Source organism: Barbatula barbatula, assembly GCF_947034865.1.
Source record: "Barbatula barbatula genome assembly, chromosome: 16".
Classification (NCBI taxonomy): domain Eukaryota; kingdom Metazoa; phylum Chordata; class Actinopteri; order Cypriniformes; family Nemacheilidae; genus Barbatula; species Barbatula barbatula.
In genome coordinates, this window is record NC_136779.1 from 4890781 (window position 1) to 4908484 (window position 17704).

The 17704-nt window shown below is 39.8% G+C and overlaps 1 protein-coding gene across 2 annotated transcripts in view; it reads right to left on the reverse strand.

The window, feature by feature from the left end:
- Positions 1 to 577: 577 nt before the first annotated feature.
- Positions 578 to 17704, reverse strand: part of ndst2b (N-deacetylase/N-sulfotransferase (heparan glucosaminyl) 2b) — a 51817-nt gene continuing 34690 nt past the window's right edge. For both annotated transcript variants that reach the window (XM_079475834.1, XM_079475835.1), the window contains 13 exons: positions 9130 to 10480; positions 6949 to 7036; positions 6724 to 6878; positions 6356 to 6541; positions 6155 to 6283; positions 5600 to 5782; positions 5331 to 5427; positions 4400 to 4523; positions 3949 to 4123; positions 3435 to 3605; positions 2482 to 2591; positions 1872 to 1974; positions 578 to 1716 (listed from right to left, as the gene is read on the reverse strand). In XM_079475834.1, coding sequence (XP_079331960.1) covers positions 1591 to 1716; positions 1872 to 1974; positions 2482 to 2591; positions 3435 to 3605; positions 3949 to 4123; positions 4400 to 4523; positions 5331 to 5427; positions 5600 to 5782; positions 6155 to 6283; positions 6356 to 6541; positions 6724 to 6878; positions 6949 to 7036; positions 9130 to 10149 — 2667 coding nt within the window. In that variant the 5' untranslated portion in view covers positions 10150 to 10480 and the 3' untranslated portion in view covers positions 578 to 1590. The remainder of the gene's footprint in view (positions 1717 to 1871; positions 1975 to 2481; positions 2592 to 3434; positions 3606 to 3948; positions 4124 to 4399; positions 4524 to 5330; positions 5428 to 5599; positions 5783 to 6154; positions 6284 to 6355; positions 6542 to 6723; positions 6879 to 6948; positions 7037 to 9129; positions 10481 to 17704) is intronic.

The window sequence follows — 17704 nt, forward strand, 5'->3', positions numbered from 1 at the left end:
TTTGTTTTCTTTGGGTCAGCTTTATGCATTATAGAGACGGTTTGCTTGTGCTTGAATCAGTAGTGTGAATGTTTAAAAAATATTTTTTGACATAGTACTCTGTGTGGAAAAGAAACAACGCAATGTGTTTAACAGGAAAACACATAATGTGTTAAAAGATCAGCACATGTTAAAAAATCTACACAAAATGTTCCTTCATTCAAATGTATAAATAAAATGTGAAGTGTATATAATAAACCGCATTTTCTGTAATGTGTAGCGTATGCGTGTGACTGCGGATATCATTTCAATTCTTCGCCTCTACCCTTAAGCACAGAATGTACTGTCTGTAGTGGCTCCCAGTGGACCTCAGCAAGTCTTAAGAGCTTTGTTTCGGGAAGCTTACCAGCAGGTCCCTCAGAGCTCTGGAATAGAGGCAGAGTCTCTTGTTTCTGTGTGATGATTAATCAAACTCTCTCTCTATCGCTCTCTCTCTCCTTCCCATTGCTCTACTCGTCCTTCCATCTGATAAAACAGTCCGCAGGAAGACAAGATTCCAGTTCACCTTCATTATACTTAGAAACAAGGAACCGCGGGTTCAGTTCGTCATTTTGTGCCTTTATTTCCCAAGATGAACTCCAGACTTCAGATCACATTATTGTGAAATCAAGTCGAGACCTTTTTTTAAACAAATTGTTACAGACACAAAGCACATTCACTCGTTGGCAATGAAAGTCTGTGGCATATGGCGATTCTGAGCGAAACATGGGATTCTCTTAATGTGCAATTTGGTTTGGCACGGATAAACACAGTTTTGAAACTGCACAAATATTAGTTCTGTTTCAAAATATAGCGAGTTACCTTCTAGACAGGATGCTATCTGAAACGAGCTCATCAAAATGAATTCTGGGATAGCTTTTGTGAACTTTACTATATGACCACATGTCTGTGTAAAGATAAAGCAATGATACCTATCTAGCAGTCTCTGCATGGTTAGCTCACTAAATTTGGTAAGTGATATGCAATTCATAAATCATCTTAAATAAATAAGACATTTCTTTGAAAAAAAGAATAAAAAAACATTGGCTTAGTTCATTAAAAATGTGATTCTTGGCCTTTACAATGTTGACGTCTCAAACGGAAATAATTTAAATAGCACAGTTCTTAAAGATAAAGGCAGCAAAAATGATAAGACACATTTAAATACTTCTGCTTGGCAGAATTAAACACTTTTAAGAATAAAATTTAAATAAATCTCTACCAGACCCTCATGTCCACAGAATGTTCATAATGTCCTGGAGGTTTGTGACATGTCTCGGCGGACTATTTGTGTTTTAAAACAGCCAGTTAACATCTCTGGAAGCGTCCATTTATTTCCATGATTCCTCGAACGTCCACTACAAGTGTCCATAAAGAGGTCGACCTCATCACCGAGGGCTTGGTTTGATCTTCTGTGGACTGAGCGTGATTGGCCCGTATTTCCGAGCCGGTGCGGCGCATGTAGGGCGAGAGGTTCGGTTACCCTGTTCTCGCTCTTCCCACACTCACAGGCCTCAAGTTCTCCAGCGTGGAGCCGGGTTCCAGCGTGCTTCTCCTCGTGAAGGGTTCTCATCAGCTCCAGCTGGCATTGTGCAGCTCGTCTCTGAGCCAGACAGGCAGCGGATGCCCGAGACGTTTTAACAGCCTGAGCAACTCCACGTTCTGCTCGCGGTAATACTCTGACAGAAACGCCCTCGACTAGAGTATAGAAAAAACATGCAAGGTCAAATCACACATGTGCAAAATATACAGATCGAGAAACTTCTGTCGGGCCAGAAGAAACCTCTAGTGTGTGTGATTTAAACAAGATGTGCATTTTTCTGGCATGAAAAGCTCTGAGAAATGAGTTTTACCTCCGGGTTCATGGCTGGATATTTCCTTCCCTTACTTTTTCCCAGACAGCGAGAGCGGCCCGCCTCCACTTTCTGACACCAGAAACCTTTACTCTCGTCAAACCTACAAGCACATAAATAAATAAAAATGAAGAGATCAAAACCAGTTTAACATATACTATTTATATGTGATAACCTTGATTTTTATCACAGTTTTCATGTGTCTTGTCATGCTGTCTGGATTGAACACTACATCTAGAAATGCGGGTTAAATGAAAATTTGGAATGGTCTCTTTTTTCAGTGGCTCTGTATATAAACAAATACTGCATATCGCTGCTGTCCTTCTGAAACCTCGTATCGCTGTATTATGTTTTGTAAATCATAATTATTCACCATTTTGTTTGTTACTGGGTTTTTATCTAACCAATAAAAAGTATTAAAAAGTTCTTGTCAACTTGACAACACAGTTTAGAAGTCAAAATCAGAGAGTAGTAACTTGAGTTGAAGTACTGTAAATCACTTTTGGCTGAACTCTTTTGAACAATACGGTTATTCTGTAAATAGACTGTTCACAGTTATAAAAGAGCTCTTGGACGCCAACCAGGAATGTGGAATATTTTGAAGTCGTACATCAGAGCTTGAGTGTAGTTGTAATACGGTGTGACTCCCAGGAACTTCTGGATCCCATCCATCACGTGAGCAGGACTGGCGCGCAACTGCACACCATCCACCATCAGCAGCTGCTCACAGGAGAAAACATCAATCACACATACCAATACAGGACTCATCCTACAGAAAATTTAAATTTAGCGACATCTATTGGTCAGGTTGAATGAAGGTGAATTGCAACAAATGGCACACCACCGCTGACCCCTCCATGTCAAAGCACTACGGTCCTTAACACAGGACTAAGATGTTGTCATGTTTTCACTCCTTTGCCGAAGGAGATAACATATTTACGAAACGCACTCTGTAGAGCAGTTTGTCCGTTTAGGGCTACTGCAGAAACAACATGGTGTCTTATACACCTCTGAAGACATAGTTCTGTACAGTATATCATATTGCATTTCTGTCAATAGATCCTTCAAAAAATGTCACACAGCGCCTTTAATGACTATGAATGGCATCTGTGTAGTTCTGACAATTTCAGCTTATCCTACTATGGGAGTCAAACGGAGGGCAATCACTCTTTGGTTACAAGCATTCTTCCAAATATCTTTCTCTGTGTTCATCAGAACAAAGAAATGTGTACAGATTTGAACTCGAAAGTGAGCAAACAAAGACAGAATTTTCATTTTTGGGAGAAGTGTCCCTTTAATATCCGTGCTGTGATGAGTGTGATAGTTGCACATTTAAAATGAGCTTATTATACATTTGCGTGTTTTTATAAACGCCTCTGCCATTTGTTTAAACAGAATGATTCCCCTTGGTAATCGACAGCACGCCACTACATATCCATAAAATAACAAATAATTACTATTTCATTTGTGTACGTGCATTATTGCAGAGGTTAACATTTGTGTAACTAAGTCTGCCGTGGACTTAAAGCTGCATGGTGTTTGTGTTTGTATTAGTTTATGCACCTGACTGGGTTGGTAATGGTGCAGCCAGCCTTCCAGATGGCTGCTGTAAGCCCCGGGCTGCAGACAGCGGCGGTGCAGCGACAGCAGAGCGGCGGGTGATGAGGGACCTGCAGTGATCACCTCATGAAATGTATAGTTTAGAGCCACGGGGTCCTGATGAGCCCTCTGATGCTACAGAGAGAGAGAGAGAGAGAGAGAGAGAGTAGTGAAATCAAAAATGTAAAATGTTCCCTTTCATGTGTCTCTGTGGTCTTGTTTCCACCTCGTATTAACATCCGTCTCTGGTGGTCTGATCACAGTTGTTCACATAGATCTCTGCCTGTCCCCGCTATTTAAATCGAACGTCTACACTTTTTAAATGTTTTGGTTATTTCCTTTTTATTTTGAGTTCTAATCCCTCGTTTCCCATGCGTTTCTATTTCCCACCGTGCTTTTAATGATCACATCACATATCATTTTGTGATGTCCACCCGAAGACGTTAATACCAGGTGAGAGGCCCATATCTGTACACACCTGGTACCATGAGTGTGCCCGGTCAGTGGGGTTTATGAGTATAGTGATGATTTTGGCTCTTGGTAACAGGGCGGCTGCTCTCTTTGGGACAGTCTCAGTGTCGAAGTAATTTGCGCTTTTCTCAAACAGGAAGTCTGTACTGGCATTCGAGGGGACGGGGAAAAAATCCATATACCTGTAAGACAGATAAGAGACAGAATCACAGTGAGAACAAAAGATAAAGAGAGAATTCACACGTTCCGCGTGTATCTGGACATTTTGGGACAAGAATTCTTGGATGATGGGGCTGAACGGGGGTGGTTTATTTAAACACGAAGTTCGGTCAATAATAATTGTGATTATTTTTTAAACATTAAGCATCGTCTTAACATTTTTTGTATGTGGAATGTGACAATGGCTAGCAGATTTGGAAACAAAGAAAATGAGGCATGGACGGCGTTTCCATGGTTACCAGTCAATGCCACGCTGGTAGTTTGGTCCGCTGAAGAACTGCACCTCTTCAAAGGTAACCGTGCTGGGGAAACTGCTGGTAATGGCAGGGTGGAGGGTGAGGAAAGAGTGGAGTGCAGTACTTCCTGTGTGACATCACAATAAAGAATCATCAAACTGTTTAAATCAAATATCACTCGTATTTCTTGTAATTCTTTTATTCTGTTCTCCCTGATCTGCATATCAGATTCACTACATCATAAAGCCATTCCAGTCATCACATTATTCCATAGTCTTTGTTATTTTTAAAGAGTTAAAGACCGACAAACATGATTTATTGTCTAAATTAGAGACACTTCACTACAAAGTGTCTCTAATTTAGGCAAGAAATCATGTTTATCTCTAGCTACACGGCGTCCTAATTTTTAAACAGTGATAGTGTTTCCATTTTAATTATTTCTTATTGTGTATTGTGTAAGTGGCTTCATATATTGCCTTTTATTGTATTGCATATTTTTGTTACGATGTATTGTTACACTTTTATATTATTTCATGGTTTAATTACCGTTTATTAAAACGATTACAACGTTTTTGTTAATTGAAATCGAATTAAATGTAGCTCTTAATATTACAAATAAACAAAACGCAGATATGTTGTCTATAGCAATAAACTCAGATAAGTTTATGTGGAAATAAATAAAAACTACACTAAATCTAGAACTAATAATAATAAATTAAACCTGTACAGCAATAATAAACAACAATAATCATAATAAACTGATATAAACATAAAAATAGCTAAAGATTTACATGAAAATAAAATATTAAAATATAAGGTAATTGAAAATATTAATAAAACTACAAGAACACTAAAAACAATTCTCTTTTATGATATACTCCTTTATATTTATTTATATACTAGTAGTCTAGATTTAAGGTTATTTTGGGATTACCTGTCTTCTGAGGGCCAATCACTAAAAACTTCGGCAGTCTGTCACAGGTCTTCTCCTTGGACCAAATGTCTTTGTGTCTCTTGTCATGACATGGATTCTGTGTATCAGAAGTGAATATTTCCAAGCATGAACTGTGAATATTACAAATAACATCCAGGGTCTCCTGCTCATTGTTAAACTATTTATGTAATAAATGAAATTATGTGAAATCAATTCACACAGAAGCTCCGAAACCCGAATAAAAAAATGCTGGATGTAAAAGCACAGACCTGCCACAAGGGGTCTCTCTCGTCGGGGAAAATCTGGAAGTATTTCTGAGCGAGTCGGACGGGAGGCAGCGTCTGCAGGCGCAGGCGAGTCCAGCACTGCACAAACCTCACCAATGACTCAAAGGTGTACAGGCCCAGGCGGTCATTGCCGTAGTTTGACAGGTGAGTCATGAATATGCTGACCTGCCCAAGAGAGATTGAGAGGATGAGTCAGGAAAACAAGAATCTTGCATTTAAATGACCAATCTCTGGCACCATCAACTTCGTTATTCGATGAAGATGACAGTAAACGTTTAGGCAACGTAATCAAAATAATTTAAAACGTGTTTCCCAAGTATCGCATGTTCTTAAGTGTTTTTTATGAATGAGGTCATTTCCACGCTCGTCCTTCTCCTGACCCATGACATCACAGTTTAACGTTTCATTACGACACACGCCATCTGTTCTTGCTTTTTCTAGCATCAACCAACTCGCTAAAGAAAAATGAGTTTGACCTCTTAACCCAAGTACGCCACTTCCCAATTAGGACAGCGAGTGTCTGTGTGCGTTTCTAACCGGATTAAGAAGCACAGTAAGAAACAGCTCTCCTCCCCGGATGCTTTTGTCCAGCTCCTGAGGGCCTCCTGGGTAATCTTTATAGAAGATGGTGTGCGTAAACAGCCCACACGTCTGCCGAGGAAGAACCTTATATGCAAATGCGCACACCATTACACATGCAATAAAAGAATCTATGTTTGCAATGGGTCAAGGTTTTACCTGTATGCCATTGTGTATGAAGCCTCTGCGGTAGCGAGCGGGTCTGAGATGTGGATATTCTTCGGTGCTGGTCACCTTGATGCCCCACATGTTCTTCCAAGCCTCATATAGCTGACTATGCACAGGATAAACACCCGAGTGATGGGGGGCTACAGCGTAACCCATGTCGGTGGGGATCCCATGTTCCTGCAACACAGGGAGAAAATCGAGATCAGTGTGGTACAACATCATTTTGAAGTTAGTAACTGAAAGGCTGCAGGTTTGAATCTAGAAGCTTTCATAATTATTTCCAAGTGGCAACGTGCATTAATGTGCACGAACCAATCAGAATCAAGTATTCAACAAAGGATTAAAGGACAGATTCTGACCTGTGCAAACTGCTTGTTGAGTCTCATCTGTTCTGCCAGCACGCTGACGTTGTGGAAGAGGTGAGGCTGCATGTGACTCCACATGTGAGGAAACCACCAGAACTCCTGCCTGTGTCTGAGCAGAGTGTCGTCTCCTTCATCTTCCTCATCAGTACCTGTGCAGGAACGAAAGAATCAACGTCCGTGGCCTTCATTTTGTGACTCGCATCAAGCATCAAATAGTACCTGTATGGAAAAACTTTCCGGAGAATCCCAGGTTGAAGGTGAAATTAGGGACCAGAGAACGGAGTTTGTTCTGTGTGTGAAGTAGCGCCTAGCGGGAAGAAGAGAGAAAATCAATAAACATGAGCACATGGGGATATTAAGATATTCAAGGATTTAAAGGGACAGTTCACACAAAAATACAAATTCTGTCTTCATTTACTCACCCTCAAGTTCCAAATCTCTATAAATGTCTTTGTTCTGATGAACACAGAGAAAGATATTTGGACGAATGCTTGTGACCAAACCAAATTCATGGCCACCATTGACTACCAGTAGGAAAAATGACAACGGTAGTCAAAAGTGCCCCAGAACATAGTAGAACCTACTATAGTAGTCAATGGTGGTCAACAACTTTTTGGTAACAAGGATTCTTGCAAATATCATTCTCTGAGTTTCTCTAAATTAAATTCAACTCCGTACTGATACACCAAGGGATGCAGGTTAAAGTGATAGTTCACCCAAAAATGAAATTTCTGTCAACATGTACTACTCTTGTCATTTCAAACCTGTTTGACTTTCTTTCTTCAGCAGAACACAAAAGAAGATATTTTGAAGAATGTTGGTAAGCAAACAGCAATTTGCATTATTTTTGTGTCCATGCAATAAAAGTGAATGGGTGCCGGTGATGTTTGATATTGGCATCTTCAATTGTGTTCTGCGGAAGAAAGCCATACAGGTTTGAAATGACAAGAGGGTGTGTGTATATGATGGCAGAATGTTCATTTTTGGGTGAACTATGCCTTTAAACAGGTGGAAATATATAAGTACAGTTCTTGTAAAACAACAACGTAAGGATACGGTTTAACATCACGGTAAAGCTTAAGAAAAATTAGGACAGCTCTCACCAGGAAAAAAAGCAAGAGAAAGAGAGAAAACGAGAAAGAAAAGTGTAAACCTTGGGCGTGTCATTGCTTTTGGTGTGGTGGGCCCCACAGAACCCCCCATGAGAACTTATCAGCTGGAATTAAAAAGTGATCCAGGCTAATTAGCCCCATGCTAGCTTACAGCCAGAGCCTTCTTTCACTCCAAAGACAAGAGAGAGAGAGAGACTCATGCTCAGCAGCATTACAAATAAGCTCTCTCTCTTTCACACACAATAATCACAGCTCTCTACAAACAACAGCGGAGAGAAAACATCTCTTATCCGTATTGAGCCTATTAATTCATTAGCTTCACTTGAGTCATGGAGAAGCGCTGGGACTGTGACGCCGGTCGGAGAGCTGCTCTGAGCCCCGGATTATTAAAACACAAAAGACATGAACAACAGCAGAGTATTTGATGAAGGAAGGAATTGGTCAGGTCCGATTGAGGTCTGATTCCTAACCACTAAAAAGAACAGTAAATTACTGGTTTGCATATACAATCAGTTGAAGCAAAGGCAGTCATCGCTCATGAAAATGAACCCTGGTTATACAACAGTAACCATAGTTTAGATATGGTATTTGCAGTAAAACCACAGTAACCACAAACTGACCATGATTTTCCTACAAGAATCATAGCTTGACCATGGTATTTGTAGTTAACTTTAAAGTGATAGCGAAAATTCTGTCATCATCTTTCTTTCTTCTGCAGAACATATTTTGAAGAATGTTGGTAACCAAACAACGGCGGTACCCCTTGACTTGCATTGGTTTTCCGTCCATACGTAGAAGTGAATGGGTCCCGCCATTGTTCGGTTACCAACACTCTTCAAAATATCTTCTTTTGTTTTCTGCAGAAGAAAGCAAGCCATACAAGTTTGAAATGAGAAGAGGGTGAGTAAACGATAAGAGAATTTTGGGGTGAACTATCACTTTAAGGGATGCTAGGATGTTGTTGATTGCAAACGTTTTTAGAGTGTTGCTATGTGGTCGCTAGGTGTCCTTCCAACTTTTTTTTGTTTCTTGGATTCCTTTGACTTCACCCAACTATGGGATTCATTTCATAAGAACAAACAGTGTGGAATGTGATGCCTGCTCATTTTTAATATGTAGCTTTATTAAAATTTGACGCATTAATGAAAGTCCCTGCTTGAGCAATGGTAATTATCCAGAAATGCTAATTGTTTTTTTCTAGGTTTCGGTGATGTTTCCACGTGGAAATATAATTAGCCTCACACTTGGGATGTTCTCACATAGCTCTTTCAGGACTTAATATAATTACCTCCACATCTGCCACTTTCATGCGCGTCCCCTCCTTCCCAACAAAGATATCATCCACATCCACCAGTAAAAATCTGTCCAATGACAAACTCAGCCGCCTGTTGGTTAAATAGCCAACAGCATCCACAAACAGCAGCTTGTGCAGCCAGAAAGACAAGCTTCCACCGAAGAACACCCGTTGGATCCCATCATGAAGGCCCAGGTCCTGTATAACCGTAGCCAGCAGCGCCCTCTGTTGGTGAGAATGTGTTGGAAGTTGATTCAGTTCTGTTGGTCTGGGGCTTGCTACCAGAACCGGCTCGTATGTGCTGTGGTTGGATAAGAAAATAGTCCAGTTATCTGCAGGCAAAGGACCTGGTTCTAGCTCATTGGGCTTGGTTATATAAAGCAGCGGTGCAACGGGGTTGACTCTGTAGTCCCAAAGTGGCAGGTTTGAACGCAGGAAGAGAGGAAAGCCTCTTAGTTGAGCGCTGGATGGCGAGTTTTCATTTGCGCGGTAAAACCCAATGATTCCAACGCCATAGTCCTGGCAGTACTTATCCAGCAACTGACGGTTCCAAGAATCCAAGTTGACGTACTTGAGAAGATTCTCATAGACGATGAGAGTGTATCGCCCCCGGCCTCGCCACGTCAGGGGAGGCATGTCACCCTTTCCGGGTGCGATTTCGGTGCGGTAGTGAAAGCGGCTCGACTCTAAAATGGCGACGAGCTCCTGTCCGAGTTGGGAGTAGATGCTCTCGACAAACAGCAGGACCACAGGCTCGGTCCGTGAGCTATCGGCAGTCTTACCCGTGTGTCTGATCTGGGATGGTGAAAACAGCGGCGCTCTTTGTCCGACTACTGATGTGGCAACACAGTCCCCCAATGGGAGAGGCAGGGGAGCTTCCTTGATTTTGGGTCCAGTGCTGACGTGGTAAGCTAGGTAGGCCATGGAGAGCAGGCAGAAAAGTATGAGCGCTACGATCAGGCGGTGAAGACCCTGATGCCTGAGGGCTCGTGTCAACTTTCTCACTCCAGCCATGGCTGCGTTGGCCAAGTGGGAGGTAGGGAATGAGAAGACTGTGCCCGCTCCGGAAAAGAAGAGGATGTATTAGACAGGAATAACGTTGCCCTGTTAGAAAACGACAGATAATTTTAGGTCACCATGGTCCCCATAGCCAGCGGCGGTTTCGCCCCTCGTCCTGTTGCGTATCTTGTTCCGCACGTCCATAAAATAACCCTACGCATAAGACATCACAGGAAAAGATGGTTCGTGTGTTTGAACGTTGCTCTTTGGTGTTGAACCTTTCGGTGCTTCATAAATTTGGTTGAGCAGAGGAGGTGTGGGGAAAGTTTTCTAGCAGCTGTTCATTCTGAAAGAGAAAAACAAACAAAAGAGGAAAGATTAGAAAGATCAGATTTAAGCCCTGTATATCCTTACATTAAGAGACGACATTTAACAACGTCTAGACTCTGGATGAAGCTCAAGCTATGTCTGTGCACTCGGCATAAACAGAAAATTTGCCTAATTCACAAATGAGGATTTTGCATGAGTAAACGTCAAATTACTTGTTCTGCACCAAGTAGACCATAACACATGTTAACTATTGTTAACATACATAACATTTGTATTGATAATGTGCCTTTACCACTGATTCCTGGATAAAAACAAAAAATAAGTAGTTCTAGAAACTGCATTTATGTGCAATACCATAATAGTGCCTTTCTTTTCTGAATATAAAATATACATTTCACTGGAATTTATTTAGACGGTAAAAATTTAGCAAAATCTTTAATAATCACAACGAATTTAAAGTTAAACAAAGTCATACAACAGCTATGTGAAAGACTGACAGCATGACACATGAAAACTGTGACAAAAATCCAGGTTATCACGTACATTTTATTTTTGAACTTTTCGTAAATACATGCACAAATCATATTGTTGTATCGCGTAAAGGGGAACATGAACTTGTTTTCTTGGCAGTATTTGAGTTCTGAAAAATACTGAGCATGTTTTCAGTTATCTTTACCCGTTTCTCCAGTTTTCATTTTCTGCAAATAAATGCAAATAGAAGCAATATTTTATTCGTAAGTTGGGTTGGTTCACAGTATGAAAGAAATGTATCAAAACCTATAAATAGTACATTCAGAAAATAAAATGTAATGGTCTCTTTATTTTTCAACGGCTGTGAATGTGCCGCCATTGAATGAACCATAACTGAATGAAAGATTTGTTCATATGACGGTGAACTATTTCTTTTTCACTACAATGTTAATCTTCACCAGCAGTCATTCAGTTCATTCACACCAGCCAAGAACACAAACATAATTTCAGGCCGTCTGTATTCAGGAGGCACTGGGGGAAATCATTAAGTTTGACACACTGCATTTAGCTTTTGTTAAGTAATGGCTTAAAATTCCCTCCCTGCCTTTATTAGTCAAAAAGTGCAGAACAAGCCCTGGATGTGAAACCTTTCTGCTCCACAGATCCACAGTTCCATTAATGTGGCACATTTCAATGACTAATCTCTGAAAGGAAATAAACTGAACGGATGAGCGTGAGGAATTTTACTGATAAAATATAAGCTGACTTTGCCATTTCATATTACATTACACATTATAAATGGATATTTCCAGATGCCAAGAATAACAGGGCTAACTGTGAAAGCGTATGAAAGCAGCAAAATGTTCACATCTGATATCATCTCTTCTCTCTCCTACAAATCTTTGCTCGAGCACATGTGAGATGATCACTCGATTTGAACGTAAACGGTGCAGCCTGTGACCTCACAGCTTTATAGCGCAGATCCACAGAGAATAACGCAGAACGACAGAACCAGTTCTGCCCGAAGGTGCCTCAAGGGTGACGCCATCATGACACACAAGGACCGTTTCTTCCAACGGCACTCAGAAAACCTCAAATGATTTCGCACAGGTATTTCGTTTGATTTTCGTGTACTGTTCTATGAAGTTATTATCCCACCCAATAGGGTTCAGTTCTGCCCGGATTGTATGTCTAGCTAAGAGGAGGCACTGGCTCTGTGAAATCTCTCCTCTGCATATATACAGTATACAGTATAAAGACTGATCGTGTCTGGTGCCTTCTGGTTAAAACGTACTTGAAGAACAGGTCAAATAAGGACAAGCTGAATATTTAGTGGCTGAGTATTAATAAGATGAGTCAGTTGTCAGAGAAAGTAATTCATATAAGTTTGAGGCAAGTTAAGCATTAAAAATTAAAAACAGGAGGATGTGGTGAATTGAGTTTGGGAATACAACCTAAGTCCGTTTACGAAAGTCGTGCCACTCTGCGGCCATGTTTGCAACGCCTCTGGGCAGCTATTTACGTCATAGCAAAACCACAGTCCTTTCTACTTGAATGGGCAGATATTTCTAAAATCAATTAAACAGTATATTTCTGATCAATAATGAACAATGACATGGATTGGATCCTAACTTTGGGTTGCTAAGCTAATAACCACCTTTTCGTTTTTGCTTCATCTACCGCGCAAGCGCCTGGACGATTGGTTTGTTTTACTGGAAGGCGGGACTTCCTTCACTGGAGCGTCCATAGTGAGCGTTGCATTCTCGCCATTCATTGTTACGGCAGTGGCGCTCTTTTTAATATGAATATGTTTGATATACCTCAATGTCCATCTTGGTATTGTTCTTGAAAAGCTAATATGTTTCTATCAATTTAACAGGCGCACAAGTACAGAACAGCTTAAATACTTTACACACTTTCCATAAAAAAAGAAGAGAGAGAGAAAGAGAGAAAGAGCAAAAAAGATGGCAAACCTCATGTAACTCCATCTCTCCAACTTCGAAAAAGCAAAGCCACAGAGAGATAATCGTTCTCATTACCCAATGTTAAATATTTAACAGAAAAAGATTCGAGTTAAATAGTTTTCCATTAGCCAGGATATTCATCAAACGACTTAAAAAGTGAGAGAGAAGATTTAGCAGCAAAGAATATATTACAGTGAAAGTGAGGAAGTTAAAATTTAATTTGGCTTACATTAACCTGGAGATGAGCAAGGCAGGGAGTTGGACAGCTTTGAAGTGTTTATGGGATAGAACAGCACCCTTCAGGTCAACATGTGCTTAGAAAAGATTACTGAAGAGCAGTGAGTGTGCAAGAGTATATGAAACGTATATGTCTGCTTTCAATCCGCAGTTAATGCTGGCGAAGTCCAGGGATGTTCAGCCATAACATCCAGCGGGAACATATGGTTTAAAAATGCTAATTCTCATCTGGGTTCGTGCAACTCTTTGCCAACCAGTCATCTCCCCATGGATTAAATTAAGTCCCATTCCCACATTTCTTTCTCGCCGAATATCTTGTTTCACTATATAACCTATTTTATGCAGAAGTAATCCAGATTATCTTCACACACACAGTAATCTCACTGTCTCACGGCACCTAAAGAGCAGATACTCAACAATCTCCTGTCAAAAGCATCTTTTCATATGGGTCTGCCATACTCAGCCCATACACACACTCTTAACATGATGAAGGGCTTCTTTTCAAATGATGGGCTGAAGAAGGCCAAGAAGATGGATGTAAGTGATGCAGTGGATGCGGGGGGAGAAGTCGGTGAGTGTTTAGGTTTTTAGGAAAGAACGTGTGTCAGCATGTTAGCGCAGGGGAATATCAAGGCTGGTTTGTACATGCTGTGTTCTTGGTTCTAAGACTTCTAACACAAGAGAGGAATGTTGTTGGATTACCCCGCGGTCATTTGACAGGCTTTTGAGGACACCTCATAAAAAGAAACACAGACACAACCACAACAACCTTAAAGGAACAGTTCACCTTCAAAATGAAAATTCTGTCATCATTTACTCACCCTGTGGTCATTTAAACCTGTGTAATTCTTTGTGATTTTTCTGCAAAACACAGAAGGTATTTTGAAAAATATCGGTAACAGAAAACCGTTGGTCACCATTAACTTCTATTGTATGGACACACAACCAATGCAAGTCAATGGGCACCAACGGTTTTCTTTTACCAACATTTTTCAAAATATCTTCTTTTGTGTTCTGCAGAAGAAAGAAGGTAATACAGGTTAAAAATGACAAGAGAGCATGTGAATAATGACATAACTTTCATTTTGTAGCTGAACTATTCCTTTAATAATATAACGTAATCTCAATATAGTATTTTGACTGAGGTGGGCTGAGGTGGCACGGCTTTTGGCATTTTTATGTATTTTTGATGCGTGAAAGAAAGATGGATGCATACACTATTATAAAACATTACACTGCACAAAACATGCACGACCAATTCTTTCCACATGACCAGCCTCGTCTTGTTCAATGTGAGGCCAACGAAACGCTGAAGGGACCTGCTTGATATCTGTGTGAAATGTTGCATCAAAATCGATACTAGCTCAGGCATGATGTAGGGCGGCTTCCCAGGGGTCTTTCAGCAGTTATCTATGCTAGAACAAGTCTTTAGTGGACACCAAGCCAAGGTCACAGGATTTCAATGAAGCGTTTTATGGTTCCACACAGCCCCCAAAGCATCTTCTCGCCCAACTCTACCCACCCTTATCCAGCTGTCAGTCAAAGAAAAGATGACCATAGTGGCGAACAAACACCCCGAACAGCTGTCAAATCCATTTTGGAGAACACTCCTTCAGACAGACACAAAAATATAAACAGCTATTAGGGCTGTCAGCTTTTATTCGCAAAGACAGAAACTGATAGCATCTCTCCTTTCTTCCCAACAGTCCCTCATAAACACATTTATTCAGACAAACAAAAGACAAGCATAGCAGGTAATAATTCCATCACCAAAATATAAATCAACAGCCATACAGCATTAGGAACCAAAATCAATTTCAATCTCCTTGCTTTTAGCTTCCCTTCCGCCTTAACAAAATCTCCATGGTGATGAATCAATCCATCCGCCCTACATCTCTGGGATATTGTATTAAGACTTAGCCTAGGCTGGATGCTAACAGGCAGCCAGCAGAGTCTCGGGAGTGGACGTGGAGATACGCTGAAGAATGGCAATCTCAGCCTGGTTTTGAATTGGGACATTCTATTAGCCAGAATGGCTCGATGTTTTTTATTTATAGCGTGATGTGCCCTCTTCACAGCCAGGGGGAACTGTTAGAAATCGACAGCCAATTGATTCTACACAAGCCATCAGCTCAATGTAATCAGACTTAATGATTTAGAGAGGGAGAGAGAGGATAGAAATGATGGAAGCAGAGGAAAAGAAGAGACATCGAGAAGAACATTGGTTCGGTTTTAAAAACTAGCGAGTTGCCTAAATAGACATATTCTTGTGAGGTTTATTGACTTGTAAGTAAACAGGAAGCAATTCACTTAACTTAAAACAACAAGACCAGAAAAACAATGAATGATTTTACAAAAAAAGGGCCGTTCAATGATTAATTGCAATTGATCGTATCCAGAATAAATGTTTGTGTTTACACAATATACTGTGTGTCTGTGAACTGTTCATATTATATTTAATTGCGATTAATCGTATCCAGAATAAAAGTTTGTGTTTATACAATATATGTCTGTGAACTGTTCATATTTATTTTGTATTTATAAAAACAAACACAGACACATATGTATATATTTAGGAGATATATGCATGTATATATTTATAGATCATTTTGATGTAAATTTTTATATTTTATATATTTTTTTGTGTAAACACAAAATTAATATGCACAGAACACAGACATATATTATATAAACACAAACATTGGTTCTGGATGTGATTAATCGCGATAATTCATATATAAATATTTTGGCATTTTTATATGTTATATATTTATATTTAAACATTTTTATTTCATTTTTTTTAGATATAAATACGAAATTAATATGCACAGTACAGAGATTTACACAGACATATATTATGTGAACACAAACTTTTATTCTGGTTGCGATTGATTGTGTTAATTCGTTAAACAGCCCTACACTAAAATAACAAAATATTAGACTTAGTCATATAAACATTTCAAATAATATCCGACAGTAAACATTAAATAGAAAACCAATGGGAGAGTCTGTTTACAGTAACAAGGTCTCTTCCTTTTTGTCGCGGAGAGTGACACGATCCTCAGCTTTTTGTCTGGAAGGATGTCAGAGCAAGCGTCTTTGTGCTTGTCAATGACACACACTGAACACTCAGATTTTGTCTCAATGAGAAAAACCGCTGACACAAAAGTCATCTCTGTGGTCAAATGCCATGAATACTGTGCCAAGGGACAAAAACGAATTGGTTGTGATGAAAAGACGCCACGGTTCATACATATTTGTGCTTATTAGGAAAGATAAAACACAGACCGTTGGTGCCTTGCATCATAAATCAAAGACTTGCAGCAATGTCTTTAATCCAAATCCTGCAAAATGCTAATTATTGGGGGGGGGGGCTGTACTGATTAAAGTTTGAACACGTCCAAAACAAAAGGTCTTCTTGTACATTAGCTTTAAAGCCATCAATTTGCTGATGTACTTGACAAATGAACAGAAAGAATAATCATATATATATATATATATATATAGTGTATGACTCATCTTGCACCTCACATAATGCTATCCCTAAAAGAAAACAATCCCCCCGGAACCACCACAACAACAGAAAATATTTAATCAACCCATTTTCTAAAAATAAGTTGCTACCAGACCACAGTGACAGTTTATGGCAACATCTGCGCCTGTGACTCTGCGTGAAGCTCCACACAAGCATTTGGAGAGGCCGGTAATTTTTTTGGTCGCATCTGAAGTGTCGCAGTTAACATTAAAAATGTCAAGCGTTAGTGGCAACGTGAGACGTCTTGAGCACGAAGGCATTGGCGCGATCAAACTTCAATTCTTCAGAGCCTCGATTACTTCAGAGCCTCGAAAACCCCTGAAGCACCAGTTAAAGGATGCACCTCTGAGAGGGAAAAATAATATCTTTCTACCAGCCATTGAAATTCAGATGTTATCTTTGAATAAACCTTTAGGGGTGGTAAGTACTTAATCTTTTTGTCCCATAAAATGCACACAAGATAAGAAAAGGCTATAAAAAACAAGCAAAAAGTAGCGAAGAACCACCATAGGCATTAGGAGAAAAATTGATTCTGGAGTTTCAAAAACTCCCTTACGTTGACTGGATTTAATGTGAAGATTGTGCAGCCATGTTTTTTTACTTTTCTTGCAAATATCGAGGTCCTTGTCTGGAGTAATTGATTTCTTTCAAAGAAAACGTGACATCTACTGTTGGAGCACTGAACCGACTACTTGGACCACATAGATGCTGAAGCAAATCTAAAGCTTAGAGAACTGGCTATAAGAGTTTGAGTATAACAGTATTTGAGTTAGACAACTTGGAAGTGTATATCCTTCAGCAAACGGATTAAAAGGTTCATGAGCATGATTTATAAAATAAGCATGATTTATAAAAGGGTCACAGCGGTAGACTAGTCCATTAGTCTTAATAAAAGTATATCCTGAAAAATAGAAAATAAATGGCACGTTATGTTATGCTCAGTGCTGTAACTGTTCTGAACAAAACAACACTTCTCGTACATAAAGAAACATGTTTCATCCTAAACCAGTTCAAGATTCCACCGATTAGTCAT